Source organism: Pleurodeles waltl, chromosome 1_2 (assembly GCF_031143425.1).
Source record: "Pleurodeles waltl isolate 20211129_DDA chromosome 1_2, aPleWal1.hap1.20221129, whole genome shotgun sequence".
NCBI classification, from domain to species: domain Eukaryota; kingdom Metazoa; phylum Chordata; class Amphibia; order Caudata; family Salamandridae; genus Pleurodeles; species Pleurodeles waltl.
In genome coordinates this window covers 1,038,341,297-1,038,367,026 of record NC_090437.1, presented here as the reverse complement: position 1 = coordinate 1,038,367,026, position 25,730 = coordinate 1,038,341,297, and the positions used below count along the sequence as shown (strand labels likewise).

The 25,730-nt window shown below is 43.7% G+C and overlaps 1 protein-coding gene across 1 annotated transcript in view; it reads left to right on the top strand.

The window, feature by feature from the left end:
• Nucleotides 1–4,982: 4,982 nt before the first annotated feature.
• The window catches only part of DTHD1 (death domain containing 1), a 167,091-nt gene continuing 146,343 nt past the window's right edge, over nt 4,983–25,730 (top strand). The window contains exons 1-2 of the mRNA XM_069202131.1: nt 4,983–5,424; nt 21,683–22,295. Of these exons, the coding sequence (XP_069058232.1) occupies nt 5,148–5,424; nt 21,683–22,295 (890 nt within the window). The 5' untranslated portion in view covers nt 4,983–5,147. The remainder of the gene's footprint in view (nt 5,425–21,682; nt 22,296–25,730) is intronic.

Genomic DNA, 25,730 nt, shown 5'->3' with positions numbered 1-25,730 from the left:
CATATTGGGTTTACTAGTAAGTCCCTAGTAAAGTGTACTAGAGGTGCCAGGGCCTGTAAATCAAATGCTACTAGTGTGCCTGCAGCACTGGTTGTGCCACCCACATAAGTAGCTCTGTAATCATGTCTCAGACCTGCCACTGCAGTGTCTGTGTGTGCAGTTTTAACTGTAAATTCGACTTGGCAAGTGTACCCACTTGCCAGGCCTAAACCTTCCCTTTTCTTACATGTCAGTCACCCCTAAGGTAGGCCCTAGGTAGCCCCAAGGGCAGGGTGCAGTGTATGGTTAAGGTAGGACATATAGTAATGTGGTTTATATGTCCTGACAGCGAAATATTGCTACATTAATTTTTCACTGTTGCAAGGCCTGTCCCTCTCATAGGTTAACATGGGGGCTACCTTTAAATCTGATTAAAGTGTAGATTCCCTTTGGGAGCGGATGGACATGTGGAGTTTGGGGTCTCCAAGCTCACAATTTAAAAATACATATTTTAGTAAAGTTGATGTTAAGATTGTGCGTTTGAAAATGCCACTTTTAGAAAGTGAGCATTCTCTTGCTTATACCATTTCTGTGACTCTGCCTGTTTGTGGATTCCCTGTCTGGGTCAGTTTGACAGTTGGGCTGGTTGCACCTCACACTAGACAGTGACGGAAAAGGAGCTGGGGTGTAGTCTGCATTTCCTGACGAGCCATCTGTGCTAGAAGGGAGGGGAGGAGTGGTCACTTACACCTGAAAGGGCTGTGCCTGTCCTCACACAATGCAGTCTCCGACCCCCTGGTGAGTGTCTGGGGCCTGGCCTGGGCAAGGCAGGATTTCACATTCAAAAGAGACTTTACTTTGAAGTAGGCCTACTTCAAAGGAGAAATTGGGTATAAGAAGGGCACCCAAAACCACAGACTTTAGGAACACTTCTGGAACCAAGAGGAACCTCTGCCTGGAGAAGAGCTGAATAGCTGAGGAAGAAGAGCTGCCCTGCCTGTGACTGTGCTTTGTGGAGCTTTCCTGCAGTGCTGCTTCTGCCAGAGTAAGAGGGCAAAGACTGGACTTTGTGTGCCTTCCATCTTGTGAAGAAATCTCCAAGGGCTTGATTTAGAGCTTGCCTCCTGTTGTTTGAAGTCTTAGGGACAGCAAAGACTTCTCTCTGCCAGCACCTGGAGTCTCTGGAGAGACTCCTGCTCTGAGAAGTGGTGCCCTATCCAGTCCCTGGGCCCTTGAAAAGGAAAGCTGGTGGAAATCCAAGGAAATCGACTTCGGACGACTCCGGACCGATGCCGCTGCTGAATCCGGAGACGCTGCCTGGACCCGACACCGTGACTTTGCTGAAACACAACGCTCTTCGCAGACCCAATGCCGCTGCAGCCCCGCTGAAGTCCGCGACTCCGTGGAAGTCACCTCACCACATCGTGGCAGACACCGCTCGAAGGGCGCAGATTCAACGCTTCGCACAGACGCCGCGAGCCCCGACTTCGCGCATCAACTTGTTTTCACTCTTCACCAAAGGTACTGTATTTGGGGGTCTACGTGACTCCGTGTCCGGCGCCACTGGTGTCGGCTTCTTGGGAACGACTCCGTCACGACGCCGTGTTAACACCTCATCGAAGCATTTTTGTTTCTAAGCGCTATTTTTGAGTTTAATCTTTAAAAATTCATAACTTGACTTGTGTATGTTGGATTTTTGTCGTTTTGGTCTTGTTTTGTTTAGATAAATATTTCCTATTTCTCTAAACCTGTGTTGTGTAATTTTGTAGTGTTTTCATTAAGTTACTGTGTGTGTTGGTACAAATACTTTACAGCTAGCAGTCTGAAATTAAGACTACTGGTTTGCCAAGCTACCAAGGGAGTAAGCAGGGGTTAGCTGAGGGTGATTCTCTTTTACCCTGACTAGAGTGAGGGTCCTTGCTTGAACAGGGGGTAACCTGACTGTCAACCAAAGACCCCATTTCTAACAATCATGGTTTATCAATATTTATAAGTACGAACATTATTGGCGATACATAATGACTGATTGAAAGTGCTTTGGAGGAGCCATTGAAGTGAGCTCGAGAAACTTTCAAAGAAGGGGAGGTAAGGAAGGAGGCATAGGGAACACAAAGGAGGTGCGTGGACAGCTGGGAGGGTATGGTTATATCGTGCGATGTCCCTTATTCCCACGTAATTAGGGAGGAAGTGATGTATTGTTACTTCCTGTACTATGAAGTGAATTGGATTTCGGTGAAATAATGCAGCTTAAGAAACAGTGCAAAGCATAGGTTGAAGAGCGAAAGAAAAGTTCCAAAATAAAGGTGGTACAAAGGGAAAAAACGACAATTTGAAATGAAATAATGGTAAAGTACACTGACAGGGGCAATCATAAAAAAGTATTTAACAGAATCACGGGCGGACATATTGTGGACTAAAGGAAGAGAACCCAGGGGCGGCTGGTGCTCAAGGGCTAAGGGGCTGCACCCCTAGCCTTTTCTGGCCTCTGTAGTGAAGCATATAATAAATACATTACCCATTATTAAAGTAAAACGTTTTCTGCACATTTTCCGAGTTAAAGTTGTGCACTTTCAAAGGCCCCACTGCGCCTGCATAAGTATGTGGCTGAGAGTTGCACAGTAGGTCTGACAGAGCTTGCCCACGCAAAACCCTTACGTTTTCTCTGAACTCAGTGACGTTCCTGGTTTATTTCCTCCTCCTCCAGCAGCGCTGATAGTAAACAGCCTGCTGCGTTTTTCTGGTCAGCCCGGGTTTCTAAAAATTTCATGCCACAAAGATATTATTACTCCACCCTTTCCTATATACTCAAATGGTGGGGTGTGATCAGAAGGCCTTACTGACCACGCCCCACTCTATGATGAAATTGTTAAGGGTCGGTTGAGAAGCATGTTACCAGAGGTCTTGTTTTATTAAGAGAATGTGCCATTGTGCAAAAAAAGAAATCCCCTTTTCCTGCATTACAAGGAGTCTGTGGCAGAGAAATGGAATAAATACAATAAATAACTTCATCCAGGGCTTTCTTGGGAGAAAGGATTGTGACCTGAATACCTCAAGTCATAAATATGACAAAGACAACAATGCACACAGGTAGGTTGGAGCTCTATCCTTTTTACAGACAATAAGAAAAAAATCTGTTGTCTCAGCTCTCCTCTCGCTTCCCTTCACTGCCTCTGTATTTTGTCTCTCAAATTCAGTAATGGTTCCAGTAATTTATCATGACTAGTTAGGCTCGTTTTATTTCTTCTGCAGACTAATGACGTGATATGTCTTATTAAACATGTAATCTGCAGCTCAAATAAAAGCGTAGCTTTTATCACTGAAACTGCTTGAAACTGGATGGGTGAGGCTATGTGTGTTTGTTTGAATAAGTGTTTGCAGGGCTTGATTGAGTGGCTGAGTAAATGTGGGTGTCTGTGTATACGAGTTGTGTGAATGGCAGTGGATGACAATGTAGATGAGTGAATGGGTAGGCGACCAAAGGCAGTGGGTGAGTAGGTGAATGGAAATAAGTAGGTAGTGAGGCTCACTCACAAAGTGCAATTCTGTCTTGTATTTATGCCCCACCACTGCTTTCAGTCACCAGCCACCACTGAGAGAACCCAGTATACTGTAACGCAATTGTAACAGTAATATAAGTAAATGTGATTTTGAACCACACGAAAAATACACAGTAAACCTATATGAAATGAACAAGTTTGAAAGCGGTTGGGTTCGAATGGGTGTGCTACAGTGGTCTGACCACACTGCACTCGCATGGAAGGTCTTCTTTCCATATCTGTGATAGAAGTGATACCCACCCTGAGCTTTAACATTCACTCCTTTTCCCACGGCAGCTTTGTGCGACTTTCCACGTGTGTGGTATTTGACAGTGCTGCAATTACTAGTGTTTTTTCTTTTTTCCTCTGTCAGAGAGAGGATGAAACCATCAGCCACCCACACATTGCAAGAAATTACCTTGCATCCTTTATTGTTTATCCCTGTGATGGTGGAATCTGGCTTTAGGTATTTTTTTAGGATCAGCCAATGGCGTGGCACTTATGTATAGCTCTCTAGTTATTCCTACTGACTCATCGAACACAGCTGGGCATATTGTGTAAGGATTGTCTGGCGACATGTATTCTAGATAGTGTTACAAGATTCTGTTAATCTTCAGATTTGCTATGGCATTTGGAAATCTTTATGTTGGCTATAGATCTATTTATTTTGCAAATATACTTAAAATGAATGCATTTAACCAGTCTAACTAGATTTAATGTTACTAATAGATATGGTTTTGCTATCTATCGACCGGTTGTTGTCACAGATCATTTGATTAAATGATGCATTGACTAGGTTTTACGATGTGGGTGGGCCAGCCAGTTTGGTGAGATGGAGCGTTTTACGTTTCAGACAAAACTTGTAATTGCAGTAAATCGTACAGCTTTCACATTGAAGTTAAAACGTTAACAATGTCCTATTTCTGGGTTTTAAGAGTATTCCTTGTTATGCCTAAGCGTCAGTACCCACTTCCTGTGCCTGTTCCTGAGTTCGAGAATGTGAGAGATTCCAGCTCGAGTGTGACATAACCTCTCGATTGAGAAAAGCAGTACTTAGGACCCAAAGCCAAATAATTGCTGAAACAAGTTTGCAGGCCGTGTTTATAATGTAAAGTACTGCTGCTTTCTCTCATTTACCCCGTTCATATAGGTATACACAAAAAACAGATTGCAATTTAAATCTAAAGGTGTGAGCATGGATTCATCACAGAACAAAGTGACTTCACTGTACTTCCCCAGCCTTCAAACAAAAATCAAATCCGCATTCTATTCCATAGGCTTATACCTCCCTCCCATCACGAACTGGAATGCCCCGGGCAAAGATCCTCTGTGTAATCATCAGATCTTGTCGGCAAGGAATCAACTAAGGTACATATTATATTAGTGGCTTTCCTGTTCTTTAGTTCTGGCCAAGCCACTCCTTGTTGCCCTAGCAACGCTTCACTCCCATTAGCAACCCCAATAGTCGCAGAGAGACCGGTATTTATTATACTTGTTAACGTGGAAACAAAAGTTTGACTGGGCCTATCTGGGCCACAAAATGCTTGCTACAGTCGACGCCTGAGGTGGAAAATACTTGACTTAGAGGATCTTTAGGGACACACAAATATATAAACATTTTTTGAGGTCGTGATGGAAGCAGTGCACGCAGATTCAACCTACAGCACTGACAAACTCAACCAGGTGCTGGAACAGCTGTGGCAGAAAAACCAGGTAGTAAATGAGTATTTGGAGACTCCAGATCTTCAGAGCAAGGGAAGGGTAGAGGACTGCTTGCCCGCTCTTTTAACTCTCAGTCAGGAATTTAGCACTGCTCTGCGACAGAAACTGAACTACGCCACAGACACACTGCAGACCAGCTGCCGGCTGCTGACTGCGCTTCAAGGCAAGCAACTCGGTCCACCGAAAGGCAAGTACGACAATATGAAAGGCAAAAACAATCTGTCGGTTAGCACTGCTTTTTCTTTCTTTCAACTTATTTAATGTGTTGTGCATGCATTTGATTGATGCTATTTAACATTTTAAAATAATTTTTAAACTGTGATTTGTCTAAACAATACTTTGGGAGATGCCACGATGTCTTTGCATTGTGATCTTGTCATAGCTACGAAAGGGACTGTACACATACAAAAGGTTTTAAAGATTGTGAGTATAATATATGACTGTAAGTTAACCGCGAAAGCTTCGTGTTCTCGGTCGAGTCTAAATCCTGTGCACCACTTTTGGTGGATGGAAACAGCCAACCCATTAAATTGTAAAGGCCAATGACGTCCACAGGCGCTTTCCGTATAATCAACAAAAGGGAAATCAGAATAATAAAGGAAAGTAAATCCAACAATGAAGACGAACCAGTTGTTATCAAGCATGCAGGCCTGAATTACAGTGAACACACACTTTACGTCGCACTGCAAGAGAAGCTTGTGTCGAGGCAGCTCTTACACGCAAGTCACCTGATATCCCTTGCTAACTGAAATATCTCTTTTTTATCAACACGTCCGTACGGGGATAGACCTGGGGCATACGGGTCTTAGGTGACCGAGTGCACAAAAGAATACACTGCCACGAAAAGACTCGTTCATGCTATCATCAGAGGTGTTAGGTATCCCACTTTCTAAAGTTTCTATAACTCTTCAAGTCATAGTTTGCAGGGAACTTACAATACATAGCATCTCACCCCTTGGCTGTGAGTTTTTTTTTACACATCAATACGTGTCAGGAAAGTTTAAAAGGAGTGTGAAGTCTTTATCATTGTGCACAGTCCTCAGCTTGTAGTTTATGATACATAGTCAATAGTAACTAGATGAATTTTCTACTAACGTTATACCGGGAACTGGACCTGAATTACCTTTGAAATAAGCATTGAAAATGCCACTTGATTTGTTTTCTTGTAGTAAGAAAGATTTTACTACTTTTCACTAATAAGAGCCAGCATTTGAAGCAGAAGGACATGCATCTCTCGCATACACGGAACTATTACAATGCAGACAGAACATTACACGCTTCCCCTGCAGAGTGTGTGCTAGTATGCATGTGATGGTGAATGTGTTGTGCACATTAGATATAGCTGTAAATCGCACATTATTCATGACATTACGGGCCGTATTTATACTCTGGTTGCGCCGAATTTGCGTCGTTTTTTTCGACGCAAATTCGACGCTAAACTAACGCCAACTAACGCCATATTTATACTATGGCGTTAGACGCTTCGGGCGCCAAAGTGCCCGGAGTGGGCATCATTTTTTAGCGTGAACCCCTTCCTTGCGTTAATGATATGCAAGGGAGGCGTTCCCGTCTTAAAAAATGACTCCCAGGCCTTTACGTGGTATTTATACTCCCGGGCAAAAATGACGCCCGGGAGTGGGCGTGGCCAAAAACGGCGCATTTGCGCCGCTTTTTAACGCCTGGGTCAGGCATGGCGTTAAGGGGCCTGTGGGCTCAAAATGAGCCCACAGGTGCCCTCCCATGCCCCCAGGGACCCCCCCTGCCACCCTTGCCCACCCCAGGAGGACACCCAAGGATGGAGGGACCCACCCCAGGGACATTCAGGTAAGTTCAGGTAAGTATAATTTTTTATTTTTTTACATTTTTTTTGGTGGCATAGGGGGGCCTTATTTGTGCCCCCCTACATGCCACTATGCCCAATGACCATGCCCAGGGGACATAAGTCCCCTGGGCATGGCCATTGGGCAAGGGGGCATGACTCCTATCTTTACAATGATAGGAGTCATGTTGATGGGGGATGGGCGTCGAAAAAAAATGGCGCAAGTCGGGTTACGACGATTTTTTCGACGTAACCTGACTTGCCCCATTTTAAGACGCCCATACGCCATTTTCCCCCCACGCCGGCGCTGTCTGGTGTACGTGGTTTTTTTCCACGCAAACCAGGCAGCGCCGGTCTGCTTGCGCCGGCTAACGCCATTCCATAAATACGGCGCCCGCATGGCGCTTCAGAATGGCGTTAGACGGCGCAAAATTTTTTGACGCTAAACTGCGTTAGCGCAGTTTAGCGTCAAAAAGTATAAATATGGGCCTACATGTATTAAAATACGAAGGTGAGTCCTCTTCCCCCAGACTTTAGAGCTAATTAAAAGGAGAAGACCAGTTACCTTTGCTGCCTTTAGACACGAGCCAAAATATCAACTCACCCTGGCATTAATGCAACAGTACTTGCAAACCACATTCGGGCCTTTATTGAACTGCTGCCATGGTTTTGACACACTTTGGGTTGCTAGTAAAAGTGTGCTCAAACTATAACACATTTAAATAATCCCCAACGCAGAACAGCATACACAAATTTGCTTGCTATTCCCCATATTTTATGTAAGAAATATGTAAGAAATTGGGTTGTTGATTGGAGGAGTGAAGTCCTAATCAAGCAACAGCCAAAAACCTTGTCAAGGTCAACCACAAAAAGTCACTAAATTAACCTGTGCTTAACTCTCAGTTAGCTTGTCACAAACGTAGTCAGGCTTATTGCAGAGGCAATGTGTACAGTATTTATGCAGCACTTCAGTAATAAAGTGAAAACATAACACAAGAAAAATACCACACTAAATTGGAAACATAGAGTACATTTTAATAAATTATTTTATACCATAAATAACAACAATCCAATCAGTAGAACCAGTGGTATGATGTTTTTAAAGGTTAAAGTCAAAAGATCACCCAGAAGATCAAAGACCGACCAGTCTCTGTTTACCTTTGGATTTAGAAGACGTTTTGATAAAAAAAACATTGAAGAAGGTAAAGTTCAGAAGGAACAGCAGCTTGCAGTATCCAAGAAAGAGGAGTCATCATTGGGGAAGTGCTGAACAAAGTCACAGTGAAGATTTCCATGTTCGGACTTAGGGCCTCATTACAAGTTTGGTGATGTCCTCCCCCAAGAGTAATACAATGTTCCCGCCAGGCTGACTGGTGGGAACATTCTATTACACTAGTCCCGCCAGGCTGACTGGTGGGAACAGTGCTACGTTATTGGTATCGGCTCCCTTAAAGGAGCAGAGGCCAATAAAGTGGCACAATAGCACCATCGGAATGCGCACTGTTTTCAAAGAAGACAGTGTGCATTCCGATGGTGCTGGGATTGGGGAGGGTGCACTGGCTTTCTATGGTGGGGTGACTACCATGAAAAAGGCTGGTGGAAACCTGAGTTGTAATCAGCACGGTGTTGCTGAGTTAAGCACCGTCGTGGATGAGTTCACCTCAGACCACCGTCAGCCTGTTGGCACTGATGTTCCTGGCAGTGACGGTGGTCCACTGGTGGGTCCATCCACCAGGGTTGTAATGTGGTGGTTGGTCCACCTGGAGTGCGGCGGTCCGACCGTCTCTACGAGTGTGCCAGTCCACGGACTGCCACACTCATAATGAGCCCTTAGTCTTTTTTATAGCAGTGAAAAATCTCCAACGGAATGAATCTGTGAGCTGTAGCCAAAGAGGGCTTCATGAGGCTGGATACCCCTTCTACGAGGAGCCACTGAGCAGGATTTGTTGGTGGAGAAGAATGCTGCGGGAGCTGCTGCAAAGTCAGGCCGACAATCGAAGCATCTCGGACGGATCAGTGAGCAGGTAGATGTCCGTCCCCTCCCTGTTCTCAGAGCACTTTGTGGTTTAAAAGACTAAAAGTTTGGATTTAGGCTATTTGGGCACCTTTACTACCACTTGGAAGGGTCCAGGAATGAAAGGACAACACCATGAGGGTCAGGACTCACTCAGGCTGGGTCCAGGTTTAGTTCCAAATTGCTGGAGCCTCTTTCCATCCCTGAGGCTCTGATTAGGAGGGCAGACAACTAACCCTTGGAGTCACTCTGTACGTCTTTTATTCAAGCAGTGTTAGAAATTGCGTTACTGGAAGACTTGGATGTTACCCCTGGTCAAGCAGCAGCCATAATCCTATGCTGGGTAGGGCACAAGCACATCCCATATTAACATGTGCTCACCCCCTGGTAGCTTGACCCAGAGCAGTCAGGCTTAACTAAAAGTTAATGTGTAAAGTATCTGTGAAGCACTTTAAACAGTGAAACAGTGAAAACACCAGACAAACATGTCCTACACCAGGTTAGAAAAATAGAGCTTAATCAAATAAATAAAAAAAAGACTAAAATGACATAAATCTACTTAGTAGAACCAGAGATACTGAATGTTTATGTTTTTAGAGAAAGTAGGGCCGAAAGTTGTAGAGCACCCACTGTGAATACCTGGTTGTATCGGACTGGGACAAAGTCCCAAGTTCAGGCTGACTGCAATGGAACATGGGCCAGCTACAGGGACCCAGTGAGGCCTGTTGAACAGGGTACCTTAAGTCGTAGTTTGTGGAGGGTTGTGGGGGTGTGTCAAAGATATGTTGCAAAGCCAAAACAATGCATTGGTTCCAAGATATGGCACGGCTACAGTGTGAAGGCCTGCATCATCGCCGGGGATCTCTTTGACGGGACTTGAGATGCGACATTCTTTGTCGAGGAATGTGGCGTGCAGTTGGGGCTATGCATCGGTTCGGAAGAGCTGCGAGGCTGCAATATGGATTCCGGTGTCATTGTCGAGTCTGCTGTCAATGAGAGATGTGAGGGCCTGCACAGAGAATGCGTTGCACAAAGGTGGTTCCAAAGGCAATACAGACTATGGCTGCGATGCAAGTCTTTAAGACAGATCCAATCTACGCAGCATTGGAGATGCCTCAGTTTGGTTCAGGGTTGCACCACGCAGCAGAGAAAATGCATCAGTTCCACTGGCACCACAGAGGTTGCAAATAATCTTAACCACACTTTCAAGGGTCCAGGACTAGGGTGGCATCACTTGGCAGGGTAGAGTCACAGATGGCAGAGTCAAGGAGCAGATGCATGGTTGTTGGAACCCTGTTATGTCCTTGAGTCTTCAGACCAGGAGGCCAGCCAACTAGCCCCTGGAATCACTCTGGTGTTGGTTTCAAGAGATGAAGGTCCAGTTCTCTCACCTAGGCAAGAGGGCAGCAAGTAGCAGGTCAGGACAGCAAGGCAGCAATTCCTTCAGAGCAGACATCCAGCAGCATGGCAGTCCTTGTAGCAGCACAGCAGTCCTTCTTCCTGGCAGAGTATCCATTGGTCCAGAAGTGTACTGAAGAATTGGTGTCTGAAGTCCTGTAGTTGTGCCTTTGATGAGAGCAGAAGATTCTAGAGGCATGCTTTTGAAGTGCACAAATGACGTGCCTTTCCTGATCTGCTCCAGACTAATTACAGGGGTATGCAAGCCTTTGTGTATGGACAGGACACAGCCTATACAGGTGCAAGTGAGGCTCGGCCATTTACTCATTCCCATCCTGCTAGTGATGGCTCATTCAGTCACACCTAAGCTCCAACTTTGTGTATCTGTGTAGGCGGAATACACAAAGCCCGCTGCCAACTGCACCCGGTCATGTGACCAGAGAAAAGCTGCAGGCACTAAATGGCTATTGCAAGAAAATGTCAAATTTTCAGAATTGTCATTTAAAATCAGACTTTATTATGAGTTAGGATTTTAAATTAGGATTCCTGGGACACCAACCATGAACTGAGCATCTCTTCCCATTTGGAAATTACACATATGAAATGTAGTCAGGCAACTCCAATGTTATCCTATGGGATAGGAAGGCCTTACACTACTAAAAAATGAATTGAAGAGTTTTTTGTACTACCGGGACATTTAAAACTTAAAAGTACATGTCCTGTTTTTTTAAATATTTCGCATCCTTCCCTCTGGGTGTTCAGGGCATACCTTAGGAGGAACATATGTATTAACAAGCATTTGCAATGCAATGGGTCTCGTGTTTGCTAGAGTTAAAGCTATTAGCTTTGTAAACTCTTAACTGGACTTTTCTTGCCACATGAACTGAAAAGTAAAACAGTTGCGCATAAGCGAGCCGACGGCAACCATGACAGCAAAGCAAACACACAAAAGGAAACAGAAGTACACTCTCAATAAAAAGTATTGGCAAAAGTGCAATTATCCATGTAACGGGCAAAATTTAAATTATCCATCTAACTGGCAAAAGTGCAAATATCCATGTAACAGGGTTGATGTCATGCAAAGCACTCTACTACTGCCCAGGGAGATCGCACTGCTAATGAAATAAAGACAAAGAGTAGTTATGAAACCATACAGAAAACAGGGAGCCTCGTATGTTTTCAGTAGTTGGCCGATGCGCTCGAGGCGGGCTAAACACCAGAAAAGGAATGACGTATGCATGCCTTTCACTAATTAAATCAAGCTAATTTTAAAAGGCAAGCTCAGGAACCAACCAAACTAATGGGCTTGACATGGGCGTGGTTAAAAGCCCACAGAGAGATTACACCAGGGACAGACCCTAAAAAGGATGGTTTGGGCATGGTAAAATGTTTATTTGGTCAGGGTGAAATGGCAGTTATGCAGCACACACAGCTTTGCAATGGCAGACCTGAGACATGTTTCAAGGGCTACTTAATTGGGGGGCACAATCCGTTGTGCAGACCCACTAATAGCATTTAATTTACAGGCTCTGGTCACATGTAGTTCACTATACTTGGGACTTAAATGAAATACACCAATCAAGCATAGGCCAATGTTACCATGTTTTGAGCAGAGAGCGCAAGCACTTTAGTGCTGGTTAGCAGTGGTGAAGTGCACAGATGCCTAAGATCAACAAAAATGTAGTCAGCAAAGACATGAGGCCCTAAGGCAAAACGTTAGGGGGAAACTATCCCAAGGATGCCAGGTCTAACACAAGAAAGCAGGTTTCATGCAGCAGGCCAGTCCTCTGAGGTATAGGGCAGGAGTCAGACAGCAGAGAAGTCCTCTTGATACAGTAGGGAAGACTCTGAACTACACAACAGGCCATAGACAGCAGGGAAGTCCTCTAAGAGTTCTTCTGCAGGTCATGAATTAAACTGAAGGTCTGAGAGTCCTACTTTTATACCTGATGCCAGATTTGAAGAAAAAGAAACTTGAGTTTTCCCCTCAAAAAAGTGTGTGTAATTTCCTGCCTCCCTGGCCTGGTCCTAGTCTGTCTGCAGGCATAATAGGCTAGTGTGAAGTTCTTTGTGTGTGAGATGAGGCTTTGTCTTTGAAGTGCAAGTGGGGCGGTGCAGACCTTTGCCACTTCCTGCCAAAACCCACCCCCTCTCATGTGTGACAGTCAGGGAGGAATGCACAAAGCCAATATGCCAATTATACCTAGTCATGTGATTCAGGAAACAGGCTGCAGGCACCATATGGTTAGGACAAGGAAATTCCAACTTTCTAAAAGTGGCATTTTCAAAATTGGACATAAAATCCAACTTTACCATTAAAGAGGATTTAAAATTACAATTCCTTAGACACCAAATATGGTATTTCCACCTTCTCCTAAACAAAATATTTCTACCTGCTCCCAAACAAAATATATCACTTATTAAATGTAATTAAGGAACCCAATGTTATCCTATGGGGGAACTGGATCTCACAATAATGAAAAAAGAATTGGTGAGATCTTCAGTATCAGAACATGTAAAACTTAAAAGTGCATGTCCAACCTCTTTAATACAATGAACCCTTTCCTATGGGTTGTTTCGGGCCTACCTAGGGGTGACTTATATGTAATATAAAGAGAGTTTTAGACTTGGCAAGGGGTTTATTTTCTCAAGTCAAATTGTCAGGTTAAAAATGCACACAGGCTTCAGTGGCAACCCTGGGGCATGTTTGAAGGGGATACTCTACTGGGTGGCACAATAAGTGCTGGAAACCCACTACTATCATTTACTTTTCCGGCTTGTGTAAAGGTATACTACTTTACGAGGTACTTACAAGTAAATTATATATGCCAATCAGATGTAAGCTAATTTTACCATACTTTAGGAAGAGAGCACAATCACTTTAACACTGTTTAGCATTGGTAAAGCACATTGAGTGCTAAAGCAAACTCAAATTAATTCAACAAAATAGGAGTGGAGAAGGCAAAATGTTTGTGGCAAGAACACCCTAAGGCTGACAGCTCTAACACGTGTGCATAAACAAACGAAGTTGCATTTGGCACCCACAATGTCCAGTAGTATTTAAATGACTCAATAGTGTTTCAACATTTCCTGCAGGATGCCAATGTAGAGAATGCCTCAGGTGGGGTACATAGTACTTTGAGGATTACACAAAGTACTGATAGTTTGCTGTGTTCTGCAAAGGTGTAAGTCCAGCATAACGTAAGGTTATATGAAACAGCTTTGAGCAGATAAAGGACCTTGCCACCACCTAATATTGTGTAGAAGGAATAAAATGAGGGCACCTGTTGCAGTTGGTGAAGTCTACAGAAAGCTCACTACACTACTGCTACAAACCGATATTTAGGCTATTGTCTGCATAACAGATAATGTTGATGGGTTTGGTTGCACTCAACTCTAGGTCACTCCCTTGTGTCTAGCCATGTACAAAGCCTTCAAAGCCATCATAAAATTCCTCTGATACACAATTTCATAAATGTTGCATTTGCATCACAATCATCACTCGGGCCACATTTGGGGTTTGGCGTTGAGCAAACCCCAATGTCGACTGGAAGTTCTCCTATTCAGCAAACCCTTTGTTCCCTCATCACACTCATAAGTGTTTGAACCACTAATTGTGTGCCAGTTGCCTATGCTGACACACTATCATTGGTGATGGCCCAATGCAGAGTTTCCATGCTGGGATCTGTCATATAAGTCATGGTGGACATGGGGTGGTTAACTTAACAATGGCCCCCAACAGCAAGTAGAAAAATCCTCCATACATATCAATTAATTTACCTCCACAGCGATCCTTTGTCTCTGAAAAATGGAAGCAAAAGCGAATGCTGCCAGGACGTGGTGACCTAATTTGCAATTATTTATTTTGAAAGTGTTCTCACTGTGTTGGTAGAACCAATACATCAGATCTACTCTACTAAGCAGGTGATCATACCTAAGTCAGGTGGGTGGTCTGTTGTGAGGTCAGCAGTGGCTGGGCTAGTTAACACAGCTAGGTTCAGCAATTCACATACCTACATCTAGCTGAGCCTACATACCACAGCTACGTTCAGCTGATCACATGCCTAGCTCTAGATGGCCACCTGTGTAGCCAGGAGGGATGTGCAAAGTGCTTATTATGGCAACAAGGGCTTGCATCATCACTGATACTGTGCTGTCACTAGTTTGCTATGGTTCTACTTTTCATATATTTTGGCTGACGAATTGTTATTTTCTGAGTATCTGTACTATTTCTTCACAAGTACTATTTGACTTTAAATGTGAATAAATGTTGGTAGTATTTTGTTCACTTTCAGCATTTGTTAAAGGGGTGGTAAAGTCCTAACCTTTATGTGAACATTCACTAGTAAACATCATTGTAACATATGGATTGTAGCATGCATATGAATAATGGGAGGGTTATGAGAGAAAAACTCTGCACACACCTTTCCCTGAAAGTAGTCACTAAGAGGCTTCAAAGTGAGGTTACATTGTTAAGGAGACTTGAGGAAATTGCTCCAGACTCACAAGGGAGATCAAATAAAGGCCAGTAGCTTCACATGTTTCTTGGAATAATATACATGAGTAAAACCACTACAGTTCCCTCACAGAGACCTGAAAATTTATGTATGTAAGCCAGGAAGAGTTCATAATCAAAGGAGTTAACTGCAGTAGACCATTTCAATGGAACAGAAAGGAAGAAAGTTCCAGCAAATGCACAATGCCATCTCATACAGCCACACAACTAGCAGGTTTGTCTCCATACTGTATTGAGAATTGGAATGCAAATTGAGATTCTTCAGAAGCAACCTTTCCTACACATCTCTTAAAAGATACACCACTATTTTAAGGTCATCAAAGATCTTCTAAATGACAAACACATTTAAAGACTGTTTGATCCTATTTTTGTTTAGAAAATGTTGTTTATAATAGTGTGCTTCAGCAAGCTGAGAGACCCACTGTGAGTAAACACAAGATTACAAATATAAATTCAATGTGAGGCAGACATCCAGATGTGAAATTCAAGACCCCCTCATGGCCTGTATTGTAGGGCTTCCAAACTTAGAGTCACTCCTAATGTGATAGACCGCTTCTAGGGTAAAAGACAAGACAGGTGAGAAGGAACTTCAAAATCATTCACACCTATAACACGGATTTAAAAAAACGAGACATAAAACCACCTTTGTGTCTGGAAACAGATTATAAAAAGACATTCTTGAGGCTTCTGAATTGTCAAACTGAAGCTGTACATCAGTGTGGTGAAGCTCAGCATGATGTCTGCCTGTTGTGACTAGGACTGGGGACTGAGGGTCTGTCAGTCTCCTTGTTAGGTGAGGTTACATCAACCAGGAAAATCAAGAACACTCTCCCTCGGACCTAAGATACCAGCTTCAGCCTTACCCCTAGACCAAAGGACCCAGGGAGGAGAAGTAGATCACTGAGGGAGCAAGGTCCAGTGTGGATCCTGCTGAGTGTATCCCAAGAGTGTGAGATTCTGGTCTGTAAGGACCACTGCATCAATTGGGCTATCTGCCTGTGGACTCTGTTTGTGACTCCCGTATGCAAGGTGAGGGACATGGAGAAGAATAAGGGTCATCGCCCTAGTACCATGCTGTGACTAGAGAAGGGACATCCCCCTTTGCAGTGCCATGACCTGAAGAGGTCTGTTGCTTTATTTGTGCCACTCAAAATCTCTGTATGCCAGGTGGGGTCACCTAGAAGACAAAGTACCATCACCCTGATGCATTGCTGCAATGGGAGGAGGGAAGTCACTCTGTGCAGTGTAGTGATCTGAAGTGTGCCGCTATTTATGACAACGGATCTGTCAGGAGGGGCCCATGGTGAAGTGAAAGGGCTATCACCAGGGAACAGCACGAGGCCGCAAAGAAGTGGGTCCATGAAGAACTCAGTTGTGACCCCCAGAGGAAGAGCAACGATTCAACAATGTGAGTCCAGGAGCACCCACGACCTGCCATCAGACTCACTTTAAGAAATTGGATTATTGGTCAAAAGTGGGAGAACCCACTTCATAAAATAGTCACAGTCCTTGTCCGAGTAGACCACAAAAGTCACTAAGGGGCATATTTATACTCCGTTTGCGCCGAATTAGCGTCGTTTTTTTCGACGCAAATTCGGCGCAAAACTAACGCCATATTTATACTTTGGCGTTAGACGCGTCTAGCGCCAAAGTATGAGGAAAGAGCGTCATTTTTTTGCATGAACGCCTTCCTTGCGTTAATGAGATGCAAGGTAGGCGTTCCCGTCCAAAAAAATGACTGCAACACAAATGCATCGTATTTATACTCCCTGGCAAAAATCACGCCCGGGAGTAGGTGGGGCAAAAAACCCTGCATTTGCGCCTCTTTTTAACGCCTGGGTCAGGGCAGGCGTTAAGGGACCTGTGGGCTCAAAATGAGCCCACAGCTGCCCTCCCATGCCCCCAGGGACCCCCCCTGCCACCCTTGCCCACCCCAGGAGGACACCCAAGGATGGAGGGACCCATCCCAGGGACATTCAGGTAAGTTCAGGTAAGTATACATTTTTCTTTTTTTTATATTTTTTTTTGGCATAGGGGGGCCTGATTTGTGCCCCCCTACATGCCTCAATGCCCAATGACCATGCCCAGGGGACATAAGTCCCCTGGGCATGGCCATTGGGCAAGGGGGCATGACTCCTGTCTTTACTAAGACAGGAGTCATGTAAATGGTGTCTGGGCGTCGTTAAAAATGGCGCAAATCGGGTGGAGGCGATTTTTTTGCGTCAACCTGACTTGCACCATTTTTAAGACGCCCTAACGCCATTTTCCCCAACGCCGGCGCTGCCTGGTGTACGTGGTTTTTTCCCACGCACACCAGGCAGCGCCGGTCTCCTAGCGCCGGCTAACGCCATTCAATAAATACGGCGCCCGCATGGTGCTTCAGAATGACGTTAGCCGGCGCTAAACTTTTTGACGCTAAACTGCGTTAGCGCAGTTTAGCGTCAAAAAGTATAAATACGGGCCCAAATAAACTTATGCTTAACCCTTGGGTGCCTTGGAACACAAGCGGTTAGACTCATCCTAGATGGAGTGTGTAAAGTATATATGCTGTACTCAAATAGTAATAAAGTTAAAGCTCAACACAAGAGAAATCCCAAGCCAATTTAGATAACTAGAGTACATTTTAATAAAGACAATTACACCAAAACAACAAACATCCAATCAATAGATCCAGAGTAATGAGTTTTTAAAGTTTTGGATAAAAATGTGCCAAATGGTGTGAAGTATCAACTGCGGGTATCTGTTTGCTTTGCACGTGGACAAAGTCACTAGTTCAGGCCAACCCTAATGGAGCTCAGGCCAGAAACAGGATTAGGTTTGTTCGGCTGAAATATTTATCATCTGACTTCAATGTGAGAACTATGCAGCACAACTCTGTGAAGCTCTGCATGGCAGGGCGTCACTCTGCATTGGACCTGGTGAGGCTTTCAGTGAGTTCTGTGTGGCTCTGCATCGCTGAGCATCTGATCAAGTGACGCCTTGGTTGAAGAGATTATGGCTCTGTGGGGCTCTGCACTGATTGGTGTTGTGTTGCATTGGATCCGGTCAGGCTTTCAGTCGGGAACTGTGTGCTCTGCAGGTCTCTACAGCACTTGACATCAGATCCAGTGAAGCCTTCGTAGAGAAGTTGCATGGCACATCTCTGCGGCGATCTGCATCACTCAGTGTGGCTCATTGTGGAAAGCAGTACAACCTTCAGTTAGGCAAGGAGAAGTGTGCGTTTACTCAAGCCAAGGGTCCTTGAGGACAGCACAATGGGCTAGGACACACTCCCACAGAGGCCAGCAAGGTCAGGTGCAGTGTGTTGGTCAGCTTGAAAGCAGGAAGGCTCTCTGGAAGCTTGTTGTGTCCCTGTCGCTCAAACAGGAAGCCAACTAACCGACCCTTGGAATTACTGGCCTTGCTTGCTTTGGAGGCCTGGGTTCAAGGCAAGCAGGGCCAGTCTTCCGTAAGACTTCAGACAGGAGGGAAGTCCTTGTTCTGAGTCTTCATAGGTCCAGGGGTGTTCTGATTTCAGTTTCTGGGGATGTCACTTTTATGACCAATGCTACCATGTTAGTGGAGGACATCCCTTTGTCTTACTCAAAACTGGCTCTGGTCTGTTCTGATCTTTCCCCTAGGTTTCGATCCAGACTGACTAATGATTCAAAGGCCATGCAGGCCTAGGTATGAGCTCCATCTGCCAGTGCGAGGCTAGGCTTCTTCTGAAGTCAGGAAGGGCTGGGTACAGCCCACAGGCTACCCTTTGAATTGCAATCAGGGCAGGGACACAGCTCCTCCCCAGCCATCCTGTCAGAAAGGCACATACCTCTGTACACCCAGGCCCTTTGTCCACTGTCATACCACTGGAGGGCCATTATCGGTCAGGTGACCCTCGACAACAGATAAAAAGCACATTTTGGTTAGGCAGAAAATTACTAACTTTATAAAAAATGGCATTTTAAAAATAGCAATTCAGAATCTGTCTTGACTATAAAGCTGGATTTTAGGTTCCTACTCCAATGCATCCTTGAATCATTTTTCTAGCTAGTGCCCAACTGGAGCTATGCATGATAAGGTATTACCCAGGGATTTTCTACAGGAGAGCTGGGCTTACCACAACAACAAAATGTCTGTGGAGGTTTTTCACTTCCGGAAAATGTGAAATTTTGAATATACTTTGCCTTATTTTTAAACACTATGAGCCCTGCCCTATAGGCATTTGGGGTGTTCCCTAGGGGTGCTTATAAGGAATGTTTAGGCCAGACAAAAGGTTTACTTATCAAGAATGAAATGGCAGTTTAAAACTGCACTACAGGTTGCCATGGCAGGCCTGAGACATATTCTATGAGGCTACTTTTGGGGCTAACCAAATGAGTTCTGCGGCCCACTAGTGCCATATAGCACCATATGCTCGGGACTTATAAGTAAATTAAATTAAATGTGCCTGTTGTGTGTTTGTCATTTTTACCATGTTGAAAAGGGGGATGACAAGCAATTTACCACTGATTGGAAGGAGTAAGGTGTAGAGTCCTAACAAAAATGGGTTCAGTTAAAACAGGGTAGTGAAGCCAAACAATCTGGTGCAATACCACACAAAAGATGGTCATGATCCACATACAGGAAAGTGTGACTCTTGAGCTGCCTAGGCAATGCTAGCACGCTTGCCTTATGAAGACTATGTATATTATTTGTGGTGTGCCGTATTATACTATGTGTTTGTATATAAATACCACCTTTTACATAAAAGTAAGTTTTGGACTAGCCAATCATTTATTGGGCTGCACAGTATATTGTGAGCTGCAAACCTGTGTTTACTCTCCACCAACTCCTCCATGAGAAGCCGTGGTCTGCTTGACCCACAATTCCACTGAGACTCAAGTATCAAAGGGGTACTTAGTTGAGTTTCTCAGAGCCCATAATAGGCTGGGCCCAGAGACGTAGCACAGCAATTGCACTAAATGGCTTTCACATCTGAGTGGCAAACATTCAGGGATAGATTCAAAAAGATTTCACTGTGACTTACTCTCATAGTACATTTAATTTACTCCTGGTACCTGGAGTAAGCCAGGAGTAGTACAAAAGTAATTTAGAAAAACTCATACCAAAATCATTGTGATTTGACCCCATAGTGTGTTCTCTGGGAGAATGTTTGCTTTTGAATGTACATTTATCTGCAGTATAGACCATGTCCACGGGGAAAGGATTTAATAGGCACATGAGAGAACACCACCTTTGGAACGTGCGAGTATTTGATCAGGTCCTAGTCTTCATATTAAAACATAAGAAATGGGCGCCTGCAATCCCTGCATAAATCTGTTTCTTATTTTCCTATTAAAGTCTAGTTACGACAACACTGTACACTTGTAAGACAAACATGATGTAGATGTTTTTAAGCAGTACAATTAAGTGTTATTGTCGCAAAGAACCTGTCAGAAGACATTGTGAAATGAAGATCACAGAGCAAAATTACTACTGCTGTTTTAACAATGAAATCAAGATTCAGTCAGCTTTTCAGCTCTTCAAAGCTAATTTCCTGAAAGTCGTTAGCAGAAAGAACCTGTTTATGACATCATGGTTATGTTTGCATGGCTGTAATACTTTACATGCAAGCAGACATTTCTCTTCAGGTTGAAAGTGACTTTTTAACTACTTATGATATGGTTTCACAATAAGTTGCTACCTGTTCATTCCTGTGCTTAATTTCACACGACTTATTTGTTTAATCTTCACATTTGGAACAATACCCATTGGTATGAAAAAGCTAACTTTTTTTTTGTGGGGGGGGGAGTTTATGGTGGGACCAGGTATTATGAGGACTAAAGTAGTCTGTTTTACAAAAACACTAAAATTGCAAGCCAGCTTTGAGTTCCAAGGCCTTATAACGGAGCTCTGTCTTCTGCCTCAGCCCTCTCTATGGTCACTGAAGTTCTCTTTGAAGAAAAATATTCTTATACTGTACAGCAGGTGGTACATTATTATTACATATATATAATATTAATCTGTCTTCCTTGTAGAGCACAGTGTGATAAAGTACCGTATACAGTGGTGATTAATTGAAATGGAAATGACCACCAGTATCATATGAACCCCTGCAAAATATAAGTGCATAATACCTTGTTTAATAAATACTTATTTGTCAGTTATCCTGTACGTTTCGTGCATCGATTTATTCCTTAAAAAAGTAAGCACATAATATATTTGCTTGAATTTTTGTAAATGTTATTACAATTTTGAACACGCTGGTTTTTCCTGGTGGCATTAGCAAGGGCAAAACCAGAAGGTGAACAAGTTAGTCTCAGTTGTAAATTTGTGCTAGTATTACAGCACTACGAACAGCGCTGAAGTGAGACTTTTATTCTCTTTTCAAATATCAGATAGTGGATGTGATCCTAGGGTGGGTGTGTGGGAGGAAGAGGGGGCGCAAGGCTCTGGCCAAAACAAGCATTATGCAGATAACAGCGCTTTGTGTTAAGCAGAAAAACATTTATTGCATTTTTAAAACGGTAACAAAATGTAACTGTAGTTTTAAAATAAGTTTAGTGTATATTATAGGTATATGAAAACAATATTCTTTCAGGTTATATATACATGCACTTTATTATAAATATATTTGATAATATTGTTGCATGCAGTGCGCTTTCTATTTATCAATGATTTTGGCTACATGTGTTGGAAAATATTGATTGCTTAAGATGTTTTTTTTGCCATACAAACAGTGCCTCTGGATTACCTTGCCAAAGTAATTAAAGAACTGGGTGATGCTGCCACACAGCTAGGACTAACAGAGACTCGCCTGCTCGAAATCAGCTGCAAGTTTGACAATGCTTTAACAGAAGCAGACCTTTCTGTGAGCGATCACGAAACTGGCAATCAGATCGAAAATGGGGAAGGCGAAACTCTAACATTGTCGCTTGATGAAAAACAGCTACAAATAAACGGGCAAAATGGTGAAAATACTGCTAACATCCCATCTAAAGAAAGCGAATCAACAGACGGAAAGTCAACAATGGAACAGAAGGACAGCAGGTCTTTGAATGGCTCACACCACATGCAAGAAGAAGAGCAAGCGAGCAAAATATCGCCCGAGTACACAAAAAGTGAGCAGAGCAAAGAAAGTCAGCCCTCCCAACAAAAAGGCGACATCATGCTGAATCATCACGCTGCAGGTAACTCGGACAAGACTTTGTCACCCCAAGTAACCAATGGTGTTTCTGACTATGATGAAACTGACAGAAAAACTGAATCTCGATCTGTTCGCAGTATAACTCTGGACAATCAGCCTAAAGATGGTATGCTCATAGCACCAGGAAATCCTATTCTAAAAAAAGAGTAAGTAAAAAAGTCTTAATGTTACACTTATTTAAAAAACTGTTGCATGCACTTTTTTGGATCAGAGAAAAAACACTGAACAGCAGCTGATTGGAGCATATGTAAATTTCGCCCTGGTTAGTCAAGGCAAACGATGAAAAGTTGTATGAACCATGTAAACGTCTACTTGGAAAGGTCATATTTCTAGGAAACATAGGCTGAGAATAGAAGGTTGCAGATGTTTACAGTGTCGAAATCTATGTGCTTCTTGTTCTTCAGCAGCTTTCTACTGTTTGCATGATGACGCATGCAGTTCTGAGTAAATTTCGAACTACTTGACTCTTTTTGCTAACCAGTTCTAAAGTGCATTTGCTCTCTCCCTTAAAACATGGTGACATTGGTTCATACCCAATTGGCTTATATAATCTACTTATAAGACCCCAGTAAAGTACACTACATGCACACAGGGCCTCTAGATTCAATGCTACTAGTGGGTCTGCAGCACTGATTGTGCCACCCACATACGTAGTCCCTTAACCATACCTCAGGCCTGCCATTGTAAGGCCTGTGTGTGCAGTTTCACTGCCACTTCCACTTCCACTTGGCATTTAAAAGTACTTGCTAAGCCTTAAATCCCCATTTTTCTACATATTAGTCACCTCTAAGGTATGCCCTAGGTAACCCATAGGGCATGGTGCTATGTAGGTAAAAGGCAGGACATGTACCTGTGTAGTTTATATGTCCTGGTAGTGTACAACTCCTAAGTTTGTTATTCCACTACTGTGTGGCCTGCTCCTTTCATAGGCCAACATTAGGGCTAACCTCATATACTGTTTGAGTGGTAGATTCTGATCTGAAAGGAGTAACAAGGTCATATTTAGCATGGTCAGAATGGTAATATAAAATCCTGCTGACTGGTGAAGTTGGATTTAATATTACTATTTTAGAAATGCCCCTTTTAGAAGGTGAGCATTACTCGGCACTCAAATCCTTCTGTGCCTTACAATCCACGTCTGGCTGGGTTAGTTGACAGCTCTCTTGCGCATTTCACTCAGACAACCCCAAACACAGGATGCTCCGTCACACCTACACACATCTGCATACTGAATGGGTCTTCCTGGGCTGGGAGGGTGGAGGGCCTAACACTTACATGTCAAAAGACAGCGGCCTGCTCTCACACAATGGACTGCCACACCCCCTACTGGGACCCTGGCAGATAGGATAGAACTGAAAGGGGGCCGTGTGCACTTCTAAGCCACTCTTTGAAGTCTCCCCCACTTCAAAGGCACATTTGGGTATTTAAACAGGGCCTCTGATCCTACCAACTCAGATACTTCTGGACAAGATACCACTGGTGAAGAAAATCTGAACCACAACCTGCATTCTGCCAAGGGAAGCTGCATGGCTACCTAAAGGACTCACCTAACTGCTTTGCTGAAAAGGACTGCTGCCTTGCTGTTGCTCTGCTGTTGCCCTGCTGCCTTGCTGCCCTCTGGCTTTGCCGAGAAGTGTTCTCCAAGGACTTGGATTGAGCTTGCCTCCTGTTTTCTGAAGTCTCAGGTCCAAAACGACTTCATCCCTGCAAAGAACTCATTGTGTGGCAAAATTTCAACTCACCGCCAGCCAGAAGCGACTCACAGCCTGCATCGTGGTGAGAAAATCACATTACATCGAACCGAAATGACGCAGCCCAGCTCCCTGAGTGGAGACCGACGCAGCACCAGCATTGTGACAGGAACTTCGACGCATGGCCCACTGGATCGACCCATATTCAAGCCGGAATTACGCAGTCTGACTTCCTGCAAGAAGAATCGATGCAGCGCCTGCCCTGCGACAGAAATTTCCCCACATTGCCCACTAGATCGACACAGCTCGTGTGACTCCGTCCTGCACGCTCAGGATTTCTCAACATTGTGCCCTGGGCGTCCACATACTCTGCAACCCAAAGAAGATCCAAGGCTGCGTGAAAAATATCACTGCATTGTCTGTGTGCACCCAGAGAAACCGACGCACACCTCCCCGTTTTCCACGCATCCTTTCCTCTGAGGTCCCTTGCAGATAATTTAGATGCAAACCAGGTACTTTGTGATATTTCAACGTGTACTAATTTTATCCAGATAAATATTCTATATTTTTCTAAACCTGGGTGGAGTATTTTTGTGGTGTTTATACTGTGTTATTGCATGATTTATTGCACAAATACTTTACACATTACCTTCTAAATTAAGCCTGACTGCTCAGTGCCAAGCTACCAGAGGATGGGGACAGGATCATTTGGATTGTGGTTGACTTACCGTGACTAGAGTGAGGGTCCTTGCTTGGACAGGGGGTAACCTGAGTGCCAATCAAAGACCCCATTTCTAATTGTATTGTTGTCTGGTGGCTGTCTTTTGGCAGACGAACCACCGATTGCTGCAGTGCTTAATTTGTGAAAATAAAAGTACCAGAATCCCCTTCAGGAGGTCACTGCAGCTTACACCTTCCATTGCCCCTGCCAGCACTGACAAAGACAGTACCAATACTACTAACAACCTCACTCTTATACAAGTGACAATTCAGATTATTCCATGTCACCTGAATGTTTATGAGTGGCTTGTGGAGCAGGTAGTAGTCATGTTTAATGTATATTATATTAATGTTGTGCACATTTCATAATTAGACTAACAGTGGCGCCCTGTGGTGTTCAGTTATAACTGCCAGTGTTGACAGTTAAGTGCAGATGCCGAGCAACGGAAACCACCAACTTAAATTAAGCACTGGCTTGCAGGAACAATCAATGCCAATAGGTCTGGTTTTAAAGGAATGTTGTATGGTAATATGTAGCATTACAAGTAAATGGGAATATAAATGTCTTTGTGTGGAAGCAAATAACTGTAGCAATTTATTGATCTAGGTTAAAAGGTCACTTTACAGTTGCATTGTCAAACCAGACATAAAATTCCAAGTAGGTTAAACACCGCCCTTCTCCCATATGTACTTCTGCCAGAAAAAGACGGCTTACATTATGTCATTATCTAAGACACTTTAATAGCATTCCAGTGTCATGTGTGAACCCATGAAAGTTCAAGCTAAGGCAGCTGAATAAACAAAATTATCACAGCTTGTTTGGAAGGGAAGCACTTTTTTGTGGAAGCACACAAAGTTTGTCCATTTAAAACATGTATTTCTGGCACCCAACTGAGCCAAATGTCCCTCTCTGGTAATGTTTACATAGTTGCCTGGGGACATTTGCACTGTCAAGCTAGACTCATAAGAAGGCTGTAGCTGAAAAGCAAGTACATATGGAGAGGTCTTCTAGGCTATTTAAGTGTACTTTACTATGCTTGCACATTGTAAAGACCCACTAGATACGGGACATAGCTGCCACAGTTAATGCTGGCTGTTCAGCTGAGCTGCAGCACCTAGTACAGTCCTAAAATTATCTAAGATCAACACCTAACTAGAGATGCTTCAAGA